The sequence below is a fragment of the Simochromis diagramma genome, unplaced genomic scaffold (assembly GCF_900408965.1).
Source record: "Simochromis diagramma unplaced genomic scaffold, fSimDia1.1 OVJJ01000685.1, whole genome shotgun sequence".
In the NCBI taxonomy this organism is placed as follows: Eukaryota; Metazoa; Chordata; class Actinopteri; order Cichliformes; family Cichlidae; genus Simochromis; species Simochromis diagramma.
In genome coordinates, this window is record NW_024387477.1 from 1,239,907 (window position 1) to 1,264,172 (window position 24,266).

The 24,266-nt window shown below is 42.2% G+C and overlaps 1 protein-coding gene and 1 long non-coding RNA gene across 3 annotated transcripts in view; one reads left to right on the forward strand and one right to left on the reverse strand.

The window, feature by feature from the left end:
* Nucleotides 1-17,751, forward strand: LOC120723690 (centrosome and spindle pole-associated protein 1-like). 2 transcript variants are annotated; one of them, XM_040015310.1, is made up of 29 exons: nt 1-433; nt 870-1,045; nt 1,219-1,318; nt 1,432-1,535; nt 2,999-3,067; nt 4,365-4,603; nt 4,704-4,795; nt 4,915-5,038; nt 5,160-5,217; nt 5,304-5,572; nt 6,730-6,845; nt 6,978-7,119; nt 7,350-7,461; nt 7,817-7,855; nt 8,482-8,629; nt 8,720-8,848; nt 9,082-9,194; nt 9,302-9,451; nt 10,558-10,701; nt 12,328-12,441; nt 12,983-13,049; nt 13,269-13,395; nt 15,606-15,745; nt 15,837-15,965; nt 16,067-16,107; nt 16,213-16,273; nt 16,691-16,800; nt 16,888-17,035; nt 17,354-17,751. In XM_040015310.1, exons 2-29 carry the CDS (start codon nt 941-943, stop codon nt 17,509-17,511), a joined length of 3,348 nt encoding a protein of 1,115 aa, XP_039871244.1. In that variant the 5' UTR covers nt 1-433; nt 870-940; the 3' UTR covers nt 17,512-17,751. The 2 variants fall into 2 exon arrangements, with proteins under 2 accessions (XP_039871244.1, XP_039871243.1); XM_040015309.1 differs by having other exon boundaries at nt 4,942-5,038; nt 7,293-7,461.
* LOC120723695 overlaps nt 14,652-24,266 on the reverse strand; it is a 21,255-nt gene continuing 11,640 nt past the window's right edge. The window contains exons 2-3 of the long non-coding RNA XR_005693807.1: nt 15,773-15,776; nt 14,652-14,827 (exon numbers count right to left, since the gene is read on the reverse strand). This is a non-coding gene — a long non-coding RNA (uncharacterized LOC120723695). The remainder of the gene's footprint in view (nt 14,828-15,772; nt 15,777-24,266) is intronic.

A 24,266-nucleotide genomic window follows, 5' to 3' on the forward strand; every position in this document is an offset into this window, starting at 1 on the left:
TTCACAAGCCTCGCACTTCCGGCCTTAGCGGTCTTTGAGTACGCGGCCCTTGTGGACCTTTAAGGCTGCAGACCCTGAATTGGGATAGAGCCATAGTGTCGATATGCTAGAGAACATGACATTGAAAAGCCTGTGATATGTGAATGGTTGTGAAATTTTGTAACTAGCTTATAATGGAGATACAGAGAAAACTTGATTTGATGAATTCCAAAATAAAAAAACATATGTTCCTATTATCACGGACACATCAACATAGTTTCAAATTTGAATGGTTTCTGATAGCTGACACATCACAAAGTATTCCTACACAGCATTTTATTTCGACACCTGCGACCGGAAGTACTGCTATTTGTTTGCGATATACAATCGTTCAAGACACCGCCATCCTTTTCAAGCTAACCAACACTGCCTCGCAATCATACACCGCCTAACGGTAGGTTTGACTTAATTCTAATAACAACGGTACAGAGTTCCAGTAGACGGTTAACGCTAGCAACTCGAAGCCAAGTGCTCATTAGCTAAGATTAGCTTTCATGTGCTTTTGTGGTGTTTTTGCTAGTTTTACTTTGCTTTCCATTAGTCAAAGCTAATAAGCAAGCGAACGCCGTTCTGGGCGTTACAGTTACGAGCACTTTCCACGCTACATACTAATTGCATTATTATGTTGCTAGTTGCTAAGCTAATACAGTTAATAAGCGGGTTAATGCTATCTGTGCCTGGAACTTGACGCCGGTTGCCTGACAACAGTAAATTAAAGTGATAGAACCGACTTGCACGCGAACCGCTGTGTGCTGCAGTTCATATCAGTGACGGCCGTGACGTACTGAACCCTGTATAACATACATTTTTATCATTTGTTCTCGCTGCAGTGAGCTCTCTGTAAGCTCACTGTAAGCAGGACTAAGTTGTTGTTTCCAGCTCGGTTGTGTAACCTCGCCGGATGGAGATGGACGACGAGCTGGAGAACTTCATCAGGGAACGCAAGGCGAGGGTGGCAGAGGATAAAGCCTGTTTAGAACAAGACCCCCCATACATGGAAATGAAGGTGGGTTAGAAATAGATAATTTTCAAGGCAGGCCTTTTGATAAACATCTGGAAAAACAACACAGTTTTAGACCAAATAAGAAGTTTATTGAAGTTAAACTTTAGCCGCCCTCTTTGCCGTTATATGCTGTAACTAAGAAGTAATGTGGATCTTCTTTTCCGTCTGACTGACAGGCAAAACCCTACAGAGGCTACGGGTCTACTGCTAAGGAGAACATTCCTCCTAAGTCAAAAGCACAGGGAAGAGGTATAGCTCCTGGCCACAATTTGTCACGTCAGTTCATACTTTAAGTTAAATATTATTTAAGTATTTCACTTGTCACTTGAGATTTGTTTTGCATAACACTGTTTACCTTCTGTCTCTATGAAATGTTGATGTGTTTTCAGAGGAGAGCTGCAGTGTGGGTCTCCCCCTTGGTGTGGAGTACGAGAGGAAGAAACAGAGGCTGCAGCACGAGCTTCGTATGGACTACAGGCGCTACATGACTCAGGTGACTGTCACACACTGCCCTGTTTATGTTTGTGTGTGACACTGTAGCGAGTTTGAGTTTTCAATCTATATGTGTCAGATCCTTATTCTAAACTTATACTTTAATGCTGCAAGTTAGCTATCACTTGTCTCAGGTTTACAAAAAAATTACATATCTTTTTCATTTTTCTGAGAATTCTTCGGGTATCAAACTGTTTCCATTCTATAAATTGTTGGGGTTTAGTAGACCCAAACATCACAGTTTGCCACAATTCACCCAGCACTATCATCACAGCCTAAAGAGAGCTGCTAGCATCACTGAGGCTGACTTAGACTTCTGTGGGGAATCTTTGTAGACTTTACTGATATAAGTGGCTGAAATTGTTGCTGGCATTTATGCTTGTGTGTGCTGCATTATGGGTTAAGTATATTGTGATTGTGTTTTATACATGATGCCAGCCGATAGCTACAAATAAAATGCTGGGACTTTTCCCCCCACCTGGGTCCCCACTCGTTGTCATTGTCCATTTTTTTCGAGTTTGTCCACTTCTTTGTGCATATCCTCACATCCATTCCTATATCAGTCCCCTCTAGCAATTTGCTAACATTTGTGAGGCCTTAGATTGATCCTTGACATGTAGTTATATTTCCAAGGAGGTGCACTTTAGTTACAATGTAGGGTTTCAGTTGGTTTTGCGGTTACGACATAGCAATATCATGAATTTTCCCACTTAAGTATAAATCTCCAGTAAGGAGGCAAATTTCACCAACTGACTGCCTGACCAGGTCACACCTTTAGATGTGTGTGACTGTGCTGAGTGGGGGTTTTCTCCCCATCGTGGAAAGGTTTGCTGGATATAGGATTTAGAATAAAATGGAGCATTGTTTCTTTGCAGTTTATTGGTGAGAAACTGTTCAATAAACTACATTTTTTTTAGACATAGTTCTGAGAGAGATTGCAGACAGATTTCCGTGGCGGTGGCTCGGGAGGTAGGACAGATCCTCTAATCGGACAGTTGGCGATTCGATGTCTTCCTTTGGGCAAAATACTGAATTCCACTGAACCCCCAAAGTGTGAATGTGATGTTAGATAGAAAGCACTTGGATACATTGGGTGAATGAGGCATGTTGTATAAAGCACTCGTCATGCTGTGTCACAAATATGACAAAGCTGTGTGGCAATTGAAAGACAGTCAGGAATAAGAAACATAAAAACCCAAATAAACATCTGCTCGGCCTGTTTATGTTGCTAATCCTGTGTTAATAAAGTAAAAAATAAGACAAAGGTTTCAGTTGTTCTCCATGTAATACAGTGACACACATGAAATATTACACACTCTACTGTAAACATCAGCGTTGTTGTGTACCTATCTGTACACCTGAGGTCGCAGCTCTAGCATCAAAGCCAGTTTTTAGATTCTAGCTACAGTCTGCTCATTAGGTTTACACCACCTGTTTCATCTCTGCTTTTATTTTATGTTACAGAAAAACCAGTTTGAACGTGTTGAGACTGCAGGACCATTACTCCAGTTCAATAACAGGAGGCCTGTCAAGGTAAATGCCTTAATGTCTTTTATGATTTTAATATATTTAAAGATTAGATGCTTGGCCGAACAGAATGGCTGCTAAAGTGGATGGTAGATGACAGTCCTGCTGAAAAGAATTTTCTCATTTGTTCATTTGGAATAAAACACTTTTATTTACCAAAACACTATAAACACAAAAGACTATAAACACAGTTAAGATGCACTGTGAAAGAGCCCACACATGTTTTCATCAGTGATTCTCAATCCGGGCGACTCTTAGTGGAGCGGTTACTTGTGATGTTACCAGATGTTACATAAGCCATTGTCCTGCATGAATCAACATGTGATTGTTGGGAGGATCATGTTGTGGCAGTGCTGAAGCTGTCCTTTTTCACATGCAGGATGCAGCAGTAGAATGTCTGCTTGCTGGCACTATCTGTCGCTGGTACAGTCACACCTCAAACAGACATTTTCCTTCCTACGTACAACTCTGTTGGCTCAGAGCTTCAGTGTGTGTATAAAAGATGGAGACACCTCAATATGTGCACAAACACCATGTGAATGTCAGTAAAGACTAAAGTTAAAAACTAAGCTAAAACAATAGATCAGCGATTGACGTAGAAAGCTAAACACATCGACTAAACTGTTGCAACAATAAAGGCTTTCATCTAACTTTATAAGCAATTTAAAGCTGTAAACTTTGAAACCGCACTACTCCAAGTGATACTCGTACAAATGCAGTAGTGACAGCTCGACAGTCCATTAATCCACTCTGATGTGATAATGAAAGACTCTAACATCTGATGTCAGATCAGACAGTAGCTTTGTTACTGTACTTGATTTCATCTAACATGACAAAACAAGCACGGTGGTTCGCGCACATGCCGCACAAGAAGGCCCTGAGTTCAATTTCACCATCAGGCCGGGGTCTTTCTGTGTGGAGTTTGCATGTTCTCCCCGTGTTTGTGTGGGTTCTCCCCGGGTACTCCGGCTTCCTCCCACTGTCCAAAGACATGCAGTTTGTTGGGTTAGGTTAATGGATTAATCTAAATTACCCATAGGTGTGAATGTGAGTGCGCATGGTTGTCTGTCTCTGTGTGTTAGCCCTGCGACAGACTGGCGACCTGTCCAGGGTGTACCCTGGGTGTGCCTTATGATAGCTGGGATAGGCTCCAGCACCCCCCACGACCCTGAAAAGGATAAGTGGATGGATGGATGACAGAACAAAGGCAGCCTCTTTCTTTCTAGTGATCTCGGTTTATTTCTTCAATGTTGCCTTGTTATGATGGTGTGTCCTCTAGCCACGCCTGTCTGTGCTCAAACAGAAGGACGTAGCCACTCTAACAGAGGAGAGCAGGACGCTACACAGGCCTCTGTGCCTAGCTGAGGATGAAGAGAGGCAGTCGCCAGCGCTCTTCAGGCATCGAGACAGGCTGGGGAGGCCAACGGACCAGGAGTCAGAGGGAGAGGAGTGTAAAGATGAAGTGGAGCTGATTGAAGGCACGAGACGTATGGCAGTTAATGGCAATTATGAGAAGAGACGACCTACAAAGACCGATGGCAGGTAGAAGATTTTGTTTTTGTAATGTTGATTTATGTGTTTATGATAAAAGTAGTGTTAAAGATAGTGACTTCTTTCTCCCTCATTTTATTTGTGTGTTTAGGGAAGATTCAGCTGGTGTTACCAGAGATGGACAGACATCCAGAGTGCGGAACAAATCTGCAGATGCTGAGTTTGCCACTGGCCTTTTAATAGGTAAAAAGACTTCCCGTGAGCAGCTCAAAAAACATCATTTGTGTTAAAACAGCTGAACATACAGTTACAAACTTATGAACCCTTTAAATGTGAAAAAGAATTGGGAAAATGAATTCAAGGTTTCAGATGCGGTCCCGTGTTTTCAGGAGCAGCTGATACATGTGAGGCTTTGCAGAGGAGGAAGGAGCGCTACCGACAGGAGCTGCAGGAGCAGATAGCTGAGCAGCACCGCAACAAGAAGAGGTGCGTCTTTATTTATGGTGCTTACTAGAAGCCCTAAATATTTCACCACTTAGCACTTAGTTATGACTTGCAGTGGCTGCAGAAATGCAGAAATGGATACAAATTTGTGTCTTTGTTTCAGGGAAAAATATTTCGAGTTGAAAGTCGCAGCAACAGGAATAAATGACCCTGAGAAACAGGTCAGCTTACAGCTCATAAGCCACTCTCCTTTACTCTGAGAATGTTTACACTCTGCAGGATATTTATCAGCTGTTTCTTTATCCAGCCGGACCGAATCAGACAGTTTGGACTGAGCAGAAGAAAAGGTGCCCAGGTGTTAGATCCTGTAACCACAGGTGATAGATCATCATCAAGTGCTCTACCTGACATCGAGAAGATTGGTGCTAGAGAGAGGGAAATGCCTCCCCCCGAGCAGGCTCACGTGGCCTTCCCGTCCCCTTTGCTGGAGTATAGCTCTGCCCTGGGCTTAGGTGGAGGTGGTCTGCCTCCCAACAGCCAGCCTGCCAACCCTGTGACGTCCATGGACATCCCTAGGTAGTAATACGAAACTTTACATCAGTTACAGTCTGAATGATTTCATAATGCAACACTTAAGATTAGGACAGGAGGCAACACTTGAGCAGCAAGTTGGTTGACAGTGGAGCCAAATATGTCTGCATGGTTTTCATAACGAAGTCAGTTAATAATAGCAATGATGTCATGCTGCAGGACATGTTTAAATGAACTGAATGCAGCTGTGGAAGAGTAAACAGTATATAATGGCTCATGTCAGTGAGATCAAACAGTAATGATAATACAGCGTTTTGTTTTGGGAATCTGTGTCCAGTACGTGTTTGTGTGTTGAGAATCTGGATCCAGCAGAATTGACAAACACTGTAGTTAACGTTGCTCAATATAAAGATATATATCGGATGACGATATGAAAACATCTATCGTCTCATATTATACGCTATCGTTTGTTTCGTGGTGTCACAAAATAAACTGTTTACGGCAATTTTTTCCATCATTTTGATGGTCACTGTAGAATTTCTTGAAGTTCTCCCTTTTTCTTATATTTAATATAACCACACTACAGACGGACAAGCGACTGTTTTTATGCGTTGTCGTTAGCAACAACGATCGCGTGGCTCCACAAGCCGCATGTTTATTTTCCACATAAACCTTTCACAATAAAGTTGAAGATTTGAGATTTTTCAAAATAAACAGAATCACGTGAAATAGTATGCAGAGTGTTAACGGATGAGAGGCCAAAAAAACCCCCCAAAAACCTTAGAGCAGGCTTTTCTCCGCAGCACGCCGTGTAATAAATAGTCACAAAGAAAATTGCGGCCATTTCATCTTATGTAACTCCAGGTACACGACGCCCAGCTGAAAACACTTTGCAAGTTGAGTTGCCTGAGATTCATAGAGTTTACAGAAAATATACAATTTTTGTGATACATATCGTTGTCGGGACGATAAATATGAGATTTTGGTCATATTGCACGGCCCTAACTGCAGTTAATGAAAAGGACCTTAAAGAGAAACTAGAATGAAACTCTTTTGATTAACTGTTGCAGGGCTTCATGAACCCTTTAAAGACACTTAAAAAAACACTAACTAGTCCCAGCCCCAGCTGAATCCAGAAATTCATTCAGGATTGAATATTTATTTAGTTACAAATCACATGTTTTGAAATGGTTCCTCCCCAGACATCCTCTGTTTCATCCCCGCCCACCTCCTTCAGTGAGTGATGCATACAGAAGCCCCTACGTAGAGCCACATCACTACGCCAACAGAAGCATGCTTGATCCAAACATGGCCTACTGTAAGTCCGGGTCTCTGTTACATGGGAGTAAAAACACTTTCTGGTCTACATTACAAAACCTGATCTGAGTATAATTGGTATATTAGACAGGTGTTCTACTTTTAGTTTATTATGTGATTGATTTTCTTTCAGACGGGCACATGCCTGCTCCTGGTGCTGGCTTTCCCACGCCCTACTGGAATGTCCCACCAGGGCAAGCCGTGCCCAGCCAGCTTGGTAACCACAGCCCTCAGAGCCAGCACAGTGGCAGCAGCTTTCCTGAGCCTCCTATGCAGTAAATATCTACTCTTACAGTTTTCTAGAAGACAAGATGGCAGTAATTATATCTGTTATACCTGCACACACACAGTCATGTTAGTGAATCCTGCCCAGGCCAAGTAAACTCATTATAGTTTCCAACAGAATGGTAAGGACGTGGCTTTAACTCCTGTTTGTGTTTGCTGTAAGACATGGTAGTAAGACACACCAACCAAAGTGCTCATCGGGTCTCAACTACTCTAACAGGCCCAGCAACGAGACGGCTACTGGGCCATCGCATGCCAACATGTTCCCTTCAGAGAGATCCAGATCAGCCAGGGAAAGGATTTTGAGCTACAGGGATGCTCTGAAACAACAGGTAGGTGAGATAAAAGGAACCCTTTTCTTTGTGCTGCCACCATCCAAAGAACTTAAATTTTGTTGGTGCTCGTGATACAGCAAATCTAGTAACAACAGCGTTAAAGTATAAGCACAGAAGAATGTCGATGGATGTGGATTTGATTTATATGATTAAAGGGGGGGGGGGGGGCTTTAAATCACCAGAGAAGCATTCAGCACCGTTGATATTTAAAGGTGAATAAATTTGGCTATCACGGACGTTTGTGGTGATGATGTTGCTGGGCTCCTCCTTTGTTATTTGACTGAAAACAGTATTGGTAGAGAGTTGAAGGTAATGAAATTTCACTGCATCCTAGTGTGTGATGTGTTGACAGGAAGCTTCCAGGAGTGGAAATGGTGATCTTTACAGCAAGGTAAAATAGATAAGGCTCCCTGTAAGTTATCTGGAATCAAAAATCCTTCTCATGTATTAGTCGAGTTGGCTGTAGAAGTAATTCTGAGATCCTCCTCTGTTCAGTTACTTCATAACCAAATCCCACCCTGACCCCTTTTATTGTGAAAATCCTCTTTCCATCTGCTTAGCGTGCATTTTTCCCTGGTCTTCTCTTTAGCATACAAGATCACTGCAGACTCCGTAAAATGTTTTCCAGGTAGTTCGTCGCTGTGCTTTGGTTCCTTGTCGTTCTGGTGCAGTAATAACTTAATTCTTCTGCTTTTTTTGGTTCCATATTTGCAGCTCATGTTTGAAAGCTTCTGATAAACTGAGCTGAAATGTGAAAATTGGAACAAATGAAGTCAACACAAGATATTCAGTTTTACTTTTGTTTTGTTTTTTAAATGTTTTTGAATTTATATAATAGGCATCTTGACACATTTAATGAGAAAACGGTGGTAACATTCATCACTGAGGCTTACTGTCTTCATCAATTGGACAGATAGTTGTGATGAAAATAGAACATTTCACAGTGTCTTGGGAACATAGTTGTTGATCGCTGACATTTGATGAGTGTTGAATAAACCGAGAAATACTGTTTGTTAGATCCAGGAGCAACAGGAGCGGAGGCGTCAGGAGAGGGAGGACAGGGAGCGTTACGAGGCTCAGCTGGAGGCTGACATGAAGAACCACCAGCCCTGGGGGAGAGGTGGAGGAGGAGCGCCGCTGAGGGACAGCACTGGAAATCTCTTTGGTATGTCCCGCTGTGTACCGTCTTTTTATAGTATGCAGCATGTTACGAATTCAGAGGAGCTGTTCTAACTTAGCCTGCCTGACTCTGCAGCTGATCTCAGTCAGATGCACAAGCTGAACGAGGAGGCGTACAGCAACCCGGAGCAGCGGCAGAGGAGAGCCACAGCTGCTGCGGCAGCCAGCCGGACTGAGCACCTGGACTCCAATGAGAGGGTTTCTGGTAGTGTGGCATCCATACCACTAGAAATATGACTTTGCTTTATTTAGCTTTTGTTTGCTATCAGATTATTGTTGACATCACAGCTATAAAACACAAAGAAAACAGGCTAAAACTGGCTGTTACTTCAATGTTCAGAAACTGGCATCTCCACCGAGTAGCATATCAGAATATCCAGAAACAACAGCATTGAGACTGATACGTTTATTTTGAAAGATCGGTTTCATGTTTTGTAGGTTTCACCAATGTACAAACCCCACAGTTTGCCAGAGGCAAAGTATTTGCCAGCCAGCCCACAGAGCAACAGCTCCAGGAGCAGGACAAGTACAAAGCTTACCTCAAACAGCAGGTAAAAGGCTACGCAGCTGGGGGCATTTCTCCTGTCGGTATTATATGCTACGCTGTCTTGCTGAAAATCGCTGGTTTAGTTCTTTATCAGCCTGCATTTGTTTGCAGATCGAGGAAAAAATGCGTAAAAGGGCAGAGGAGAGAGAACGAATCAGGCTGGAGGAAGAGAAGGAGGAGAAGAGGCTGGCAGAGCAGAGGGCTCGCATCCAGAGGGAGTACGAGGAGGAGCAAGAGAGGAAGAAACGAAAGGAAATGGAGGTGAGAAGCTAAAATCTGACGGATAGAAAGGCTTCGATTTGATTCGATTCGATTGGTAATTAATTTCAATCGAATCGAAGGCTTAATCTCTGACTTAGGCTACGTTCACACTGCAGGCGAAAGTGCATCAAATCCAACTTTTCTGACCCTGTGCAACCCATATCCGATCATGGTATGACAGTGTGAATGGCACAAATCCTATCTGGGTCACTTCTGTATGTGTTACTGAAGACGATACATATCTGATGTGTTAGAAAGCGACTGCTGTTTGAATGGTCATGTTGCATTAAATCCGTCTTTTACGTCACTGACACAAGACAGACGCCAATTATCAGCGCCGGAGAAGACATCGTGAACACTTCCTGGACATCCAGTGAAACTGTTGGGAAGACAATGTTGGAGAAACATGAACATTTTATTTGTACTGTATAATCTACAGATTCTGACAAATCTGCAACTATCCTTTGAAGCATCGCTCCTCTAAAACAGCAATAAGGATCATTATTAGGCCAAATGTAAATAACAAAATAACTTTATAACTTAAAGCAAAATTGGGAAATGTAAAGTCCGAAGTCTTTATATTAAGGGCCATCAGTCAAACAATACTGTTTGCTCTGGGTCTAAACAGAGTGTGTTGTGTGTGACGTCTTCTTTTGTGCATGCGGGCCGCTTTGAGGGCCGTGAACCGTTCACACTAGAGCGCGTTTGCTGTCACATTTTATTTGTAGTGTGAACAAGCAGAAAAAAAAATTGGATTTGAGCATTAAGACCTGCAGTGTGAACGTAGCCAAAGTCACTTTGAGTACTTTGGCAGGTGTTTTTATGCCTGTCTGTCGACCGATCTTTTCTGTGCAAGATGTAGTCATGAAACTGTGCAGATGTGTAGCTGAATTTAAAATCGGGGTTGAGTCCAGAGATGGGCGTTGGCCAACCCCTACAGAGTGAACACGCATGTAGTAACAAGTGCACACAGGTTGGACTGTAAATCATGTTGCTGGGGATTGCGGATGTTGTGATGGTCTCTAATTATAACACATTGCAAGTCTTTTTCATTTCCCTAAATCTTTGTCTTGTGCACTTCCTCTAATATTTTTTCTTTCTCTCAGCAAAAGGCCAAGAATGAGGAGCTGATTCAGCTGGCTGAACAGAGGAAGAAGGAAGCTGAGAGGATAAAGAAGGAAGCAGAGGAGAAGGAGAGTGCGATACTGAGGAGACAGTATGAGATAGAGAGACAGGCACGGGTGGAAGAGGTCAGTTCACAGATGTACAGCTGTGTCACGCTGTCCATCGTTTGACTTGATGTCTACTTAATAATCCAGGTAACAAAATCCCAGAAAGCAAATTGTCCCAATCATTAATCACTAAGAGTACTGATCACAGAAAGCTGGGGAATGGCTGAAATCACAGGATTGTAACATGGTGAAAGATACATTTTCGCCCCCTCGGTGGGTCAGAGACGGTCATTCCCTTTTCACATAAATGGTCTCCGTGACTCTGTGATCCTGCTTCAGTGATGAACTTATACACCTGGACAGAGACGGAATCACTATGAGCTGGTAAATAGGCGGCTGAGTCCTGGCGTGATGAGGTAGCTCTTCTGTGTTGAGCCATCTGCTCAGCCAGAAGTTGTTGGGTTTTCAATGCTTTGGCACTTGAACCCCAGGGTTAGTATCTCAGGTGTTTGTGTGTGTTGGAAAGTGCTCAGGCACGGATAGATTGGGTGATTGAGAAAGTGCTTTGAGTGTTTAAGTTGAGCAGAACGATAAATACCAGTCCAGTTACTATACTGGTCTTTGTTTTGAGGGACGCGATCCTCGAGGTTGGATCTCCCCGAGTCCAGATGAACAAAATGAACTCTATTGCTCACTTTTGTTAACTGTTTACACTTATTGTGAAACACAATTTGCAGTACTGTCAGGGTTAAAGTCAGTTTATACAAGGAACAGAAGTATGAGATGCGAAGCAGACATCTGATGTTCAGGAATAAAAGTCATCATCCTCCATGTGACCAAATGTCTGCTCAGGTGTTGTATTTATGCTTCATATTTCAAGACACACATAACTACAAAGACTGTAACCAGTGACCAGCTGACCACCAACATACAAATACTGTATGTGTCTGTGTGTTCACTTGAATTATTTGAAGACACCCCTTCATTATTTTGATCCAAAGACCAAACAGTGCCACTATTTGGTTTATCCCTTCTCACACCAGCGGAGTTGAGCTACCGTGCATGGTGCTGGTGTGAGCACTGGGAGCAATTAGTTGGGGTTCAATGTTTTGTCCAAGGACACTCTGACAGATGGACAAGCCTGTCAGCCCTGTGGTTACTGGGCCACCTACCTCCTGAACGACAGCTGCTTCTTTTAATTTCTTTCCTTTGATTAGCTTTCAAGATGAAAATGGCCGTCGCTGATTCCACTCAGGACACTCTCACTCAGTTCAGATCACTTCAGTCATGCTTTATTGGCATGATGGTTTCTGAAAAAGATATTCTCAAAGCACCAAAATACTGTTAACAGCAGAACAATATAAACATGATGATGTGGAAAAAATAAAATGAAACAGTTTTTATATCAATATGTTTGATTAAATAAAGCACACAGATTAATTCACAAAGGTGTGTGTGTGTGTGTGTGTGTGTGTGTGTGTGTGTGTGTGTGTGTGTGTGTGTGTGTGTGTGTGTGTGTGTGTGTTTTCAAAGGTCAAGATGAAGGTAGTCACCATTTGTAGGGACTACACTGCTATACCCTTCTTGGCTGTGTGGAGTAACTTCCAAATATTCTGAACAATAAGTTTCAAATAATCACTTGGCTTATATTAACTGTAGTATTTTAAAGTTTTATGTAGTAAATCACAAGCTGTGTGTCTTCAGGTCCACAGGGAACCCTCACCTCCAATCCCCACTCTGCAGAAGAAACGAGGTCTTCACCAGTATACCCCCAGACCTCCCACTGCTGACAGCCAACACTCTACAGTCCCATCGTCTGTAAGTCTCTTACACTCACTTCCATTAGTCTGACAGCATCTTGAGGTTGGTTTATCTTATGTGAACATGTTTGAGGGTTAAATGCACCCAGAGGTTTTTTGTAAAAGTTGTTATGCTAATGTTACTCATCCAGACTGAGTAACACTTTCTGTGTAAGTTTCAGTCTGTTGCACATGTACACATTTATTTCATGTCTCTTATGCATAGCTTTTCAGAGTTACTCAGGTCACAGTTAGCCGGTGCTAACTACCTGCAACAAGTCTTTTCTACAAGTGTTTGCACAGATCACATCTGTACTGTGATGAATGATGATGTGAAAGGCATTAAAGTCAAAGTGACCCAAGACTCAATGACAGAATGTTACCAGCAGTGTTTTGTATTTAATATTTGAAAGGCTTAAACACAGGCTACTATATCTGCACTGTTTTTAAGACTTTTCTTGGTCCAGTTTATTTAAAAGTTAGAAAATGTTTAATTTAGTTCTCTGTAATAGAATATTTTCTGCTAAAATCCTTTGTGAATTAATCTTTTTGTTTTTAAGGAGCGGTCTCTGTCCGGTCTGCAGTCCCCTCCCGTCCCTGCTTGTAGGAACCAGTTGCGAGCTGCAGGTACTGTGTGAGAGCAAACATAGATGCCTCTGATCATATCTGCAGGATCTTTGTGTTGGGCTCAGTCTCCCATAAACAGTGTTACATTTTCTTTGACACTTAGAGTGATCCGTCCTTTCTTACACATCGACTCGGCTGTGTTTCTTTACGTTTTGTTGGTGCTGAGAAGGGTAATGATATTGAAAACACTGTATCAGCTATAGACTGTGTGTGTTTTAGGAGACCGTTGCGATCTGTTCAGTGAGCTGTCAGCATTGCGTCGGAGGCTCCGCAATGAACAAAAACGCCTGGAGGGTGACCTGCAGCAGGCGGATTGGGAGGATTTAGACTCTCCTCTGAATAACAGGTAAAACACATTCATCACTCATGCTGTAACCTTTGGCATACTAATGGATGCATATACATTTACCGGACTTCATATTGGATGTAGCTGTGCATCCGTTAATGCACATTGCATACTTAGATATTTCATATTGTAACCACCAAAAGTGTTCTTCTCTGTGTTTGTCGACGAGCAGCTTTGCAGGCTTTTGCTTTCATGTTGTCACCAGGAGACTGTGTTACAGATTGCTCTTAGTTGTGCTGTTGTTGGTCCTTCAGAAAGACGTGGAGAAGAGTGAAGTTAGCAAGTGAAACTGAGTGTTTAATACACACTATCATTCACATTGAGCTACAATACCAGTAAAAGTTTTGTTACACCTTCTTATTTAATGGTTTTATTTTCATGACTGTTTATGTTGCAGATTTTCACTGAAGGCATCAAAGCTATGAATGAGCACATGGAATTATGTAGTAAATAAAAAAATTGTGAAATAACTCAAAAAATGTTTGATATTTTAGATTCTTTAAAGCAGCCGCCCTTTGCTTTGCTTACAGCTTTGCTCACTCTTGGCATTCTCTCCATGAGCTTCATGAGGTCGTCACCTGAAATGGTTTTCCAACAGTCTTGAAGGAATTCCCATAGATGCTGAGTGCTTGTTGGTCCTTTTTCCTTCACTCTGCGCTCAATCTCATCCCAAACCATCTGCACTGGGTTTAGGTCAGGTGACTGTGGAGGCCAGGCCATCTGGTGCATCACATCCTTCTCGGTCACACAGTCTGGAGGTGTGTTTGGGGTCATTGTGCTGTTGAAAAATAAATGATGGTCCAAGTAAATGCAAACTTGATGGGATGGCATGTTGCTACTGGATGCTGTGGTAGCCATGCTGCTTCAGTCTGCCTTCAATTCTGAGTAAATCTGCAAAAGTGTCACCAGCAAAGCCCCCCCACACCATCACCACCTCCTCCATGCTTCACATTGGGAACCATGCATGTAGAAACCAACGTTCACCTTTCTGTGTCGCACAAAGACACGGTGGATGGAACCAAAGATCTCAAATTTGGACTCATCAGACCAAAGCACAGATGTCCACTGGTCTAATGTCCACTCCTTTGTTTGTTTGTCTTGGTCCAAACAAATCTCTTCTGCTTGTTACTTTTCCTTAGTTGTTGTTTCTTAGCAGCTATTTGACCATAAAGGCTCCTCTGAACAGCTGATGTAGAGATGTGTCTGCTACTGGAGCTCTGTGTGGCATTTATCTGGGCTCCAATCTGAGCTGCTGTTAACTTGTGATTTCTGAGGCTGGTGACTCGGATGAATGTATCCTCAGCAGCAGAGGGGACTCTTGGTCTTCCTTTCCTGGGGTGTCCTCATGTGAGACAGTTTCATTGTAGAGCTTGATGGTTTTTGCGACTGCACTTGGGGACACATTCAAAGTTTTAGAAATTTTCCGCACTGACTGACCTTCAGTTCTTAAAGTAATGATGGACTGTCATTTGTCTTTACTTAGCTGATTGGTTCCCGCTTGTGTGGGGAAAATTCTAGCAGATGAGCAGTTACTGAAATACTGAGAGCAGTTTGTCTGGCACCAACAGCTATTCAATGTTCAAAGTGACCTAAACCACCTTTCCTTCCCTTTCTGATGTGATTGGCTGCCTGGGTATTTACGTTAACAACCTCTTGAAGAGATGCAAGTGGCTGTTAATGCTTTGTATAGTTGTGCTTGTACAGTCTGATTTTGTATGTTTACAGTGTCTCACCTGTCTGTCTTCTCATTCTTCATTGTAGAACACACAACAGTTTCCCACTGACAAAAGTGGGCGGTGGGGTGGGTGGGAGTTGAGGAGATGAAATAAACAAGCATCTGTGCAAGTGCAGACTTATTGAGTTATAATTTAAAAATCAAACCAGCAGTCAGAAATAACCTCCATCTCGTCTCTCATTTGATCATAATGAGTCAGTGTGCCACTCTGCACACACGAGCATAAACATCCAGACATGTTTGTGTTGGTATATGTGGAGATGCAACATGAAATTACAGCGAGGCAGAGTACATGTAGCTGAATGACTCAATCATGGAAATGAGCTAAAAAGCTTGGCGACCTACTGCTTATCGCTTTGACCATCGTTGATCCTTGGCATTGTCTAGCAGAACAAGCCAAACTCAGACAAAAGACTGCTCTGCTCTTCCATAGAAACGGATATTTCTGTGCGTACACCTGTTTCCATTCCTCCAGGTATCGCGAGCGTGCTGTGGTGGATGTGTTTGATATGGCCAGGCTGAGGCTCCAGGCTCCAGTTCGTAGGCCTAACTCCAGATATACAGAGCCACGAAATTTGTTACGAATCCACGACTCCCTTCAGCTCAAGTACAGAGGTAACACAGTGATCTCAAAGTGTTGACTGTACTCTATTAGTAACAACATTACTTCACTATTATATGTTTACATTTACTTCTAATGTGGTAGATGAAGAATCGAGGTTGGGCTCCAGTGAAGATCCTAAACTAGAGGAAGTAGGTGGGACCAGCAGACGGAGGCGGGACTACAGGGATTCATATCACCAGTTGAGCAGCCAGAGGTCTACGGTCCAGGACGGTCAGACTATATTTCAATTATTTTTTTACCCTGTTATTACCTTTCAACAGCCAGAGTGCCATCCATTGTTGATAATAAAGAATATCCTACTTGTGTTGCAGATTATTTCGACCTGTCCCCACCACAGCAAAATGATCTACTGGTGAGAAATAATGTTTAAGCTGCACAAAAATCCTGTGATTTGTACCGTATCCACCAGCTTGTAGTTATTAGAGTGGAACTGTGAAAAGAGCTGTGTGTATTTCAGAGGAGCGAGACCAGGGGATCTGCAAGAGGTTCTCTGCTGGAGTCAGAGAGTGCTTTCATTGGTAAGACATGGTGAAATAAAAGCATTTTACTGCTGGTGAAATCCACATTCTCCTTTTGAGTCATAGAGCTGCAGGCGTTTCACTGACTTCACAAGACCCGAGTCTTCATGGCAGACAGCCATCCCGAATTCTTTGAGCTGTTACAGTACTGACATCGCTTGTTCTCTGGATCACAAACATAATTTACCTCCTGCTTTGTTTGTTTGTGTTGTTTAGCTCATGCTGGAGAAGTATGACACACACCTGAATGTATCTAACTTTTCAAATTATTGAGAAAGTTTATTTCAGTGGGGCCAAACTGTATACTGCAAAATGACATCTGGAACTTTTTAATGTCGAGGACGCTTTAAGTGACGAGGATCACATAAAAAGTTGCAGCGATGTTTGAAATGACTGACTTTGGTTGTGTGTGTTAAGACCCTCTGGGCGATGGCTCGTCAGTGCTGCAAACCCCAGAACCCGAGAAGACTCGTCAGCTGTCGGCCCGGGAGAGGAGGAGGCTTTCCAGACAGTCACAGCGCCCACAGGTGTTCTTCTTAAAAACCATCCGCGAGTCCTGGTCAAACACGAAGTTTATTTGCTGAAGTTTTAACTTTTTTCCTCCCTTTTTTCAGGAGCGAGCTGCTTCTGGCCACCCTGTTGGTCATCATGATGATTACTCCGGCCACGCAGTTACCAGACAGCGGCAGAATGAGGATGGGGAATGGGGAAACCGGAACAGGACGGGTCATCAGGCTCTCAGTCGTCGTGGCAACACAGCTGGTACGACTTCATATTTTTTTGTGTAAATATGTTTCTCGTTGTATAAAAGCCCAGACCAGCATTCAGACCATCTTCAGGATTATGAAGCTCAGGGTCTAATATATCGATCATTATAAAATTCTGCATTAGGATTTTTAATGGGTTTGAAGTTTGCTCGATTCAGTAAGTACAGCATTGTTCATGTAAACCTGCAAACTAACAATATATATTTATCAAATATTTGTTCTTATATAAAGCATGCATTGTAGCCGCCCGTTCCCAGCTTGTTAATTACACAGTGAAGATGTGTGTTTTCTGTATTCACTTGTTTTTCTTCAGCACCGCTGGATCTGTCTAACGACGACGACTCGCCTCCGCGGTTTTCTCTTCATAATCGTCAGGGGTCTATAGAAACCGATCGCTGGATACGGCCAGAAACATCAGACACGCTGAAGTGTTTAGACCGTGCGATCAGAAGGGAGCGGCTGGCAACGTAGCACCTTGTCTCCTAAGATTTGGAGGGTCCTTTTGATTTTGAGTGCATAAGTTCAAAGTTGGTTTTAATTTATTGCTTTGATTAAAGATAAATGTAAGTTACTGTCAAGGAAAAGATGTTTCTCTTTTTGCTTCTGTTGAAACCTCACAGTTGTAATCCAGTGTGGGAACCTTTGTGTTCTTTTACATGTAAATTATTGTTTTATTGAATATATTTTTAAATAAATTATTTTTTACTTTTATGTACTGTGTTTTGGTTTGCTTCCTTTTACAAGACATATCATCGCTAAAGCAAATTGCTCTTTGCCTGTAATTTATGTTCATGTCAACAATTTTCCCTCAATTATTCAAAGGTTCAATTTTCTCCCTTTTCATTCATATTGCATGGCAAAATTAAGACTTCACTGCTGCATTTAAATGTGAATTACATATGCCAAGTCACACAAAGTAGCATCAAGTCATTATGACCGCAATGTCACGATACTGGAATTTCAAATGCAATACTATTTTCAGTACCACAGAAGAATTTGATCCTGCAGCAACAGAAGTTATAGCAACCGAGACATATATTGAAAAGATTAACATATTTTAAACAGATTTTCCCATGAGTTATAAGTTTGATCAAAATAAGTAATTTTCAGATTAAAATTTGATTATTTTGCAAATTTAGATAATTTTCTTGTATTGTCCGAGTAAAATATTTTCATGTTTATTCATGTTTAATAAATTATTAAACAAATAATTAATTATTAAACATGAATAATTAATAAAGAAAAAATTATTCATGTTTGATCTAACTGCAGTCAGCTAGTTGATATATTAATGATAACAGATGGCTAATGTGGCTAATTGCTACATGGCTAATGCTAACATATTATGTATAAATTATGAACTTTTTTTTATGAATTATTTGTCCATTTTTAATGGTTTTTTGGACAACAGATGGTAATTAGCCTTTGGCTATAATCTTGTATGTTTACATTCATGTAATTTCTTTTTTTAACATGCACTGTCCCAACTAAAATAAAAAAATAACGTGAGCACTGACCAGGTTAAATTTCATGATGGCTGTTTCATACTGCAGTGTTGCTGAAGCGTGAGCTTTAATGACCATGAAAGTGTTTCTAAAGTGTTGGTCAGTGGTATCAATGTTAGCTACTTCAGCTGTGAACTAGCATTTTTGCTACATGTGCTATTCCAGAGCTGAAATGTTTTATTTTTGTACTACCCAGAAAACGCTGCTAACATAGCTGTCATTATTTGTGACTCAGTGACGTAAAAGGAAAGGTTCAAATCTCTCGCAGAAATCGTCACTGAAACATCTCGAAGCTGTTCTATTACACACGATCTTTCAAGCAGCTCTAGGATTTCTCTTAACTTGAACATCGTTTGCCGCCTTCTATTCGGTGAGAACTCACGCTGACAAACATCGTGACCTCTCAGGATGAATGAATTATGTTCTCTCTTTATCTCGATAGACCCGCGAGAGCCGTGCTCTACATCGTATCCCCGACCAAAACCTAGAGAAAACGGCACAAAAGCTGCACAGCCTGTAGCTGTTTGTTTATCATTTGTCTTCTGGGTTTGATTTTCTGACAAAATGAAAGCGGAGCTGTTTACCGTTGAAGTTCTGGATGTGGGGTTCATCTGCCAGGACGTAATTTGTAGCAGAACAACACACAAAGCACAAACCAAGTGCTGGTGTGAATCCAAGACATGGATTACTGCCCAAAAGAGACAATTTCTGTTTATTTGTCCACCAAACTCAGTGGCAGTGGGGGATGAACACAGTGTTACTGCTGTGTGTGGTGGGAGACTGGATCTCTGCACTGATTGCAGAGATCGGAGTGTGTTTTTGGCTTTGTACTGGTTCTGCTGGTAGCTGTGCGGTTCAAGGTTGTACGATCCCAAACAAGAGAAAGTGTCTTTCTCGTGTGCCACGTTCTCTCGCCACTGCACACGTCCTCACCTTTTTACTCCTTCCTTCCTGGACTAACACTGTCACCCGCTCACACCGCCTCCCCCTCACTCTGTATGAGTGATGACCCTTTCCAGGATTGGATAGGAAGGAGGATAGAAGCCATCTAAACTCTGCTATGTGCCCATTACTCAACCAGACACCCCAGTGTCAATATAAATGCATACACACACTGCATCCCACTCAGCATTACACTGACTCAGGAAGGCCACAGCAACATAGCACGACTCGCAACTTCATCCAAAAATTGATTGTCCAGGCAAAAATCCTTTCACTTGGTTGAAACAATTTATTGCTCCGAACACATTTTATGGTCTTTAACTTAGTGGCCCAACCCAAACCACGAGAGAACGGGAAGGCCTTCGCTCCCCTGTTGGCATCTAGCATGGAGACAGCTGGGATTAATGTCCAATATGGCATCTATAAAATCTATACTCGGTTGTTTTGTGACATGGCCTATCTAAAAGTGTCTGATTTTAGCCGATTTCAAACTGAATCCACGGGTGTGCGTTAAGCAGACGAGGTCCAGCAGAAAACCATAATTTGGATCGCGTCTTCACAGAAAAATCTTCCCCTTAAAATTCCTCCTAAGACTGATAACAAAATGAAATGCATGTGCATCATTTAAAAAAAAAAAAAAAAAAAAAGCCTTAACTTCTTAAGTTCCTGAAATCCTTCACTTTTATATTTACACTCTATGCTGAGTGGCAAATCAGGGATTAATACGTTAGAGACGTAAATATAAGATAGAGCTGTGATATTGATAGGTCTGTTCATTTATGCAGTCAGCATTCTCACACGTTTACATTCCAGGACAATGTCATTAATAGCCCATAGAGGATGTTTTCCAGTCTTACTGAGAGCCTGTGCACACAGTTCCTACAGTGCTCTTTTTGTTATTTTGGATTTAAAGACACATACCGCTAAGCTGTCTGCAGCAGTTCTGTTGCATAATTTTTAACACCTCTCTTGGTCTGATGCCAGTTCCTCAGCAGTAAACACAGGCAGAGGTTTGCCAATCTGCAAAAAAAAAAAATGTTTAAAAATTGTGGAACAGTTTTAGGATAATATTCCTCAATGTAAGGATATGAAGTTTTTAAAGTTTTCACAATCTGCAGTTCATGATATCATCAAAACATTCTGAGAATCTGGAGGAATCTCTGTGTGCAAGGGACAAGGCCAAAAATGAGTCAAATTGGATGTTCGTAGCATTTGGGCTGCAGAACTGTCATGGAAATCAGTGCATGAGCTCAGGAACACCTCCTGACATCCACAAAGTGAAGAGGAACGTGAAGAAGCTGAACAAGTGGAAAGCGGTTCTGTGGTCAAATGAATCAAAATTTTAAATTGTTTGTAAAAACATGGACATTGTGTCCACAGTCCGAAGAGGAGAGGCACCATCTGACTTATTGTCAGTGCTCAGTCCAAAAGCCTGCGTCTCTGATGGTGCAGTGGTACCTATAGACCTGGCAGCTTGCACTTTGGCAAAGCCTCCATCAGCACTGAAAGGTATATCCAGGTTTTAGGCAACATATGCTCCCAGCCACATTATCTCTCTTTCAGGGGAGGGCTTACATATTTCAGCAAGACTAAACAGCATACTACATCTGTTACGACAGCATGGTTTCGTGGTAGAATAAACCCATCATGAAATAAAAAAAAAAAAAATGCAGAAGAAGTAGACCCGGGACTGCTGAGCAGCTGGAAACAGTCAAGAACGGGGCAACAACAACAACTCGTCTCACTATCATCAAATCCAGTGGGCAACTGTGGCCTCCATTTCCTTAAAAAATAAAACGAACACACTACACGTGTGCTGTGTGTGTCAGTAGCAGTGCAGAGAAAATGCCGCCTGAGTAAATGACTTCGGTGCTCGCCTCGGACAGCGTGCCGAGGATCCCATTCATTTTGGTCAGTGTTATGAATCCTTGATAAGGCTAATGAAAGCCATTGCTCACTTATGCTAATCAGTCTCTTGAATTAGCCTGCCACTGGAGTGCCCTATTAGTGGAGATCACTGTGTAATGGATGATATCAGGGCTGCACTGCCCAATGCAGTTTGAGTGGGACTGCGTGCATGTGTGGATATGAATGATATAAATGATCTCTGCACATCTATATCTGAGTGTTTCGGGGAACAGGGCTGCCATAGTTCAAGCTGAACACAAAGAGGGGAAAAAAGCTTTTTGAAGATTCTGCATACGATTGTCGATGTATTTTTAAAGTTGTTACTGGAAGCGAGCGACTCCACTGCACCACCACTGGATGGCAGTAGTGCATTACACTGGACTAGTTAATGGTACTGTAAGTTAAAGAGGCTCTCTCCCAAGAATAAATCTCAGACTGTGAAATAACATATTCACACACATGAGCCGGGCTGGGCTCATTTCAGTGGGCGCAGCGAGTATGATTAAAAAGATGAGAACATATTTAAATGTATGCACACTGAGACTGTGAACTCTGCCCGTGGTGTATCACCTTCAGCCTTAGAGGAAAACTCACTTCTTTGTTTGTTTGCCTTTTTCTACACCACTCCTTCCTTCTTCATCCTCTTCCCCGCCTCCTCCTCCCTCTCATCACTCATGAAGTTCAAGCCGGGAAGCATTGGACTAAATTTTGGATCAATCACTTGATCATTCCATACAACATCACCGCTACGCCCAATTTAGCTGACATACACACAGACGCAGACACTTGCCCGTGCAGATACACACTTGTGTGGCCTATCCCTTATGTTACCTCTGGGATGTAGCTGACAAATGACAGCACTACTCATCTGCCAACCCAGAGTCTCTTGCTCGGCAGGGTGTGTGTGTCTGTGTGTTGCAGGAGGGGGGAAAAAAATCGTTGAGGGACATGGGGAGATGGAGGGGAGCACTGGCAAGACTCTCGCTTTGTGATTGGTTAAAGTGAACATCCTGCAGAGTTATGGATTTTTGACAGAAAAGATGGTTTGCTTCGACCATGTTGCGCAGCAGACTATGAAAATCAGGTTATTTTCCTGCTATCTGAGTGCAAACCAAATATTTATTTTTTTTACTATATTGTTATTTCGCACAGAGGACAGCAGTGGCCATAAAAAAAGGAAGCGAGGGATGTAAAATGGAAGATAAGAGAGCTTAAAGCTGCAAAGGGCTGCAACTTTTGAGGAAATACAGCCTGTAGTGTGATTGCTGCTTAACCTTACCATGTTTTGTCTGTTGGACACATTTTTCAACTGTCATTGACAAAAACCTTCACATCAGAATTCAAACTATGCTTAGTTTGAGTCCAGGTTTTGTTAAACATCTTAATGTTTTTCTGATCTGTGCCCGATGCTACAGAATTTCATCCACCCACTTCTTATCACCTGTTTAAGTCAACGAGGAAGTAGCGGCAAAAAGGCCTGTGTTGCTGGTTCCATTCTTTTAATTCCCCCAGTTCTTCTTGTGTGATTCCCAAGGCTTTCCGATGCCTCGTGGGACATGTAGTCCCTCCTTTGTTGCTCGGATCTGTCTCGGGGTCTCGTCCTTTTGAAATTCGTGCCCTGGGATGTGTCCTTATCGGTCTTTAAAACTCAGGAGCAGCGGCTCTGTCTGGATTCTTATTCTATGAGCACGTCCACATTTTTCTGATTTCGGTCTTACAGTCGCCCCTAAACCTTCACGACCGCAGCGGAGGGTTCGTAACAAAGATCAGCGGATGAAATGTGAACTTCTTAAGTCATCCTCGCATTGTGTCCCACCCTCACCTCATCACAGTCCACATCCCCAGAGCCGGCGTTTGCTGCCTGTTGTTTGAACTGTGTAGGCGTTACACAATGTATGCACACGGCGAGTAGGTGGTCAGCTCCCAGATTTAAAACTCTTGTGTTTAAAAGAAACAAAAAGATTCTGCAGGAGTTGGTAGTACAGATACACAGTTACTATTTTCTTTCTCCCTTTTTTGGTTCAACATTGGCACATTAGAATCATTTCCTGGTGTAAAGATGAGTAAGATCTGTGACAGTGAAGAACACTGCATGCTTATATTGTAGTTACCGTAGTGCGTTAGGGCAGGCCAACCTTGCAGTTCTCTGCTTTGTTGTTCTTCTGAACACTAATGGGGATTATAATTTACAAAATATACATCACGTTGTATTCAGTGAGTTGTATAAGTAGAAATTGATAAATGCATCATAAAAGTGTTTATTGAGGGTTTAGATGGAGGGAGCGGCCTGACTTCAACACAACCCGGCTTCATTTTGTGACCCCTGCTGCCCCCTGGTGGCTGTTTGAACAAAAGCAGATTTAAGCCCAATTTACTAAACAAGGCAAAATCCTCGAATAGAGCTCATAGGTGTGGTGAATTTCACAGGTGATTTACAAAAGTTGCTTCTAAACATAGACACAGTCAGTTCATTTTAATATCAAGCACAAAAAATAAGAAATGCATGAGAAAAAGACGATATCCACACTATGCTAAAGGTTAGTTCAGGGCTACGTTCATCTTTTATATACAGTCTATGGTAGGTTCCATCTTCTTTCTTCTGTTTCAGCGCCACCACCCGACAGGAGCTGACAAACGGGAATTTGGTCCACGCTACACGTTACCCCCCTGCGAGCCTCTATCCTTTACCATTCCCCATAACACTGTTTAAAGTTTAAGATTCCAGACCTCCCGTCTCACAGTTGACGTTAACATTTTAACATTTTCAGCTCTTTCTAGAACAACAACAACAAAAAAAGCAAAATGAAAGAAATACCATTCTTGTTTAGTCCATTTAAAAACCAGAAGAAAAAGCATTTTGACTGGGTCTTT

What these genes read in the sequence shown, in the direction of transcription:
- LOC120723690 (XM_040015309.1), top strand. Translation starts at nt 941, where the DNA reads ATGGAGATGGACGACGAGCTGGAGAACTTCATCAGGGAACGCAAGGCG. An exon ending in TGATCCAAACATGGCCTACT is followed by an intron (nt 6,846 to 6,977) that starts GTAAGTCCGGGT and finishes ATTTTCTTTCAG; the next exon opens with ACGGGCACATGCCTGCTCCT. An exon ending in ACTCTACAGTCCCATCGTCT is followed by an intron (nt 12,442 to 12,982) that starts GTAAGTCTCTTA and finishes TTTGTTTTTAAG; the next exon opens with GAGCGGTCTCTGTCCGGTCT.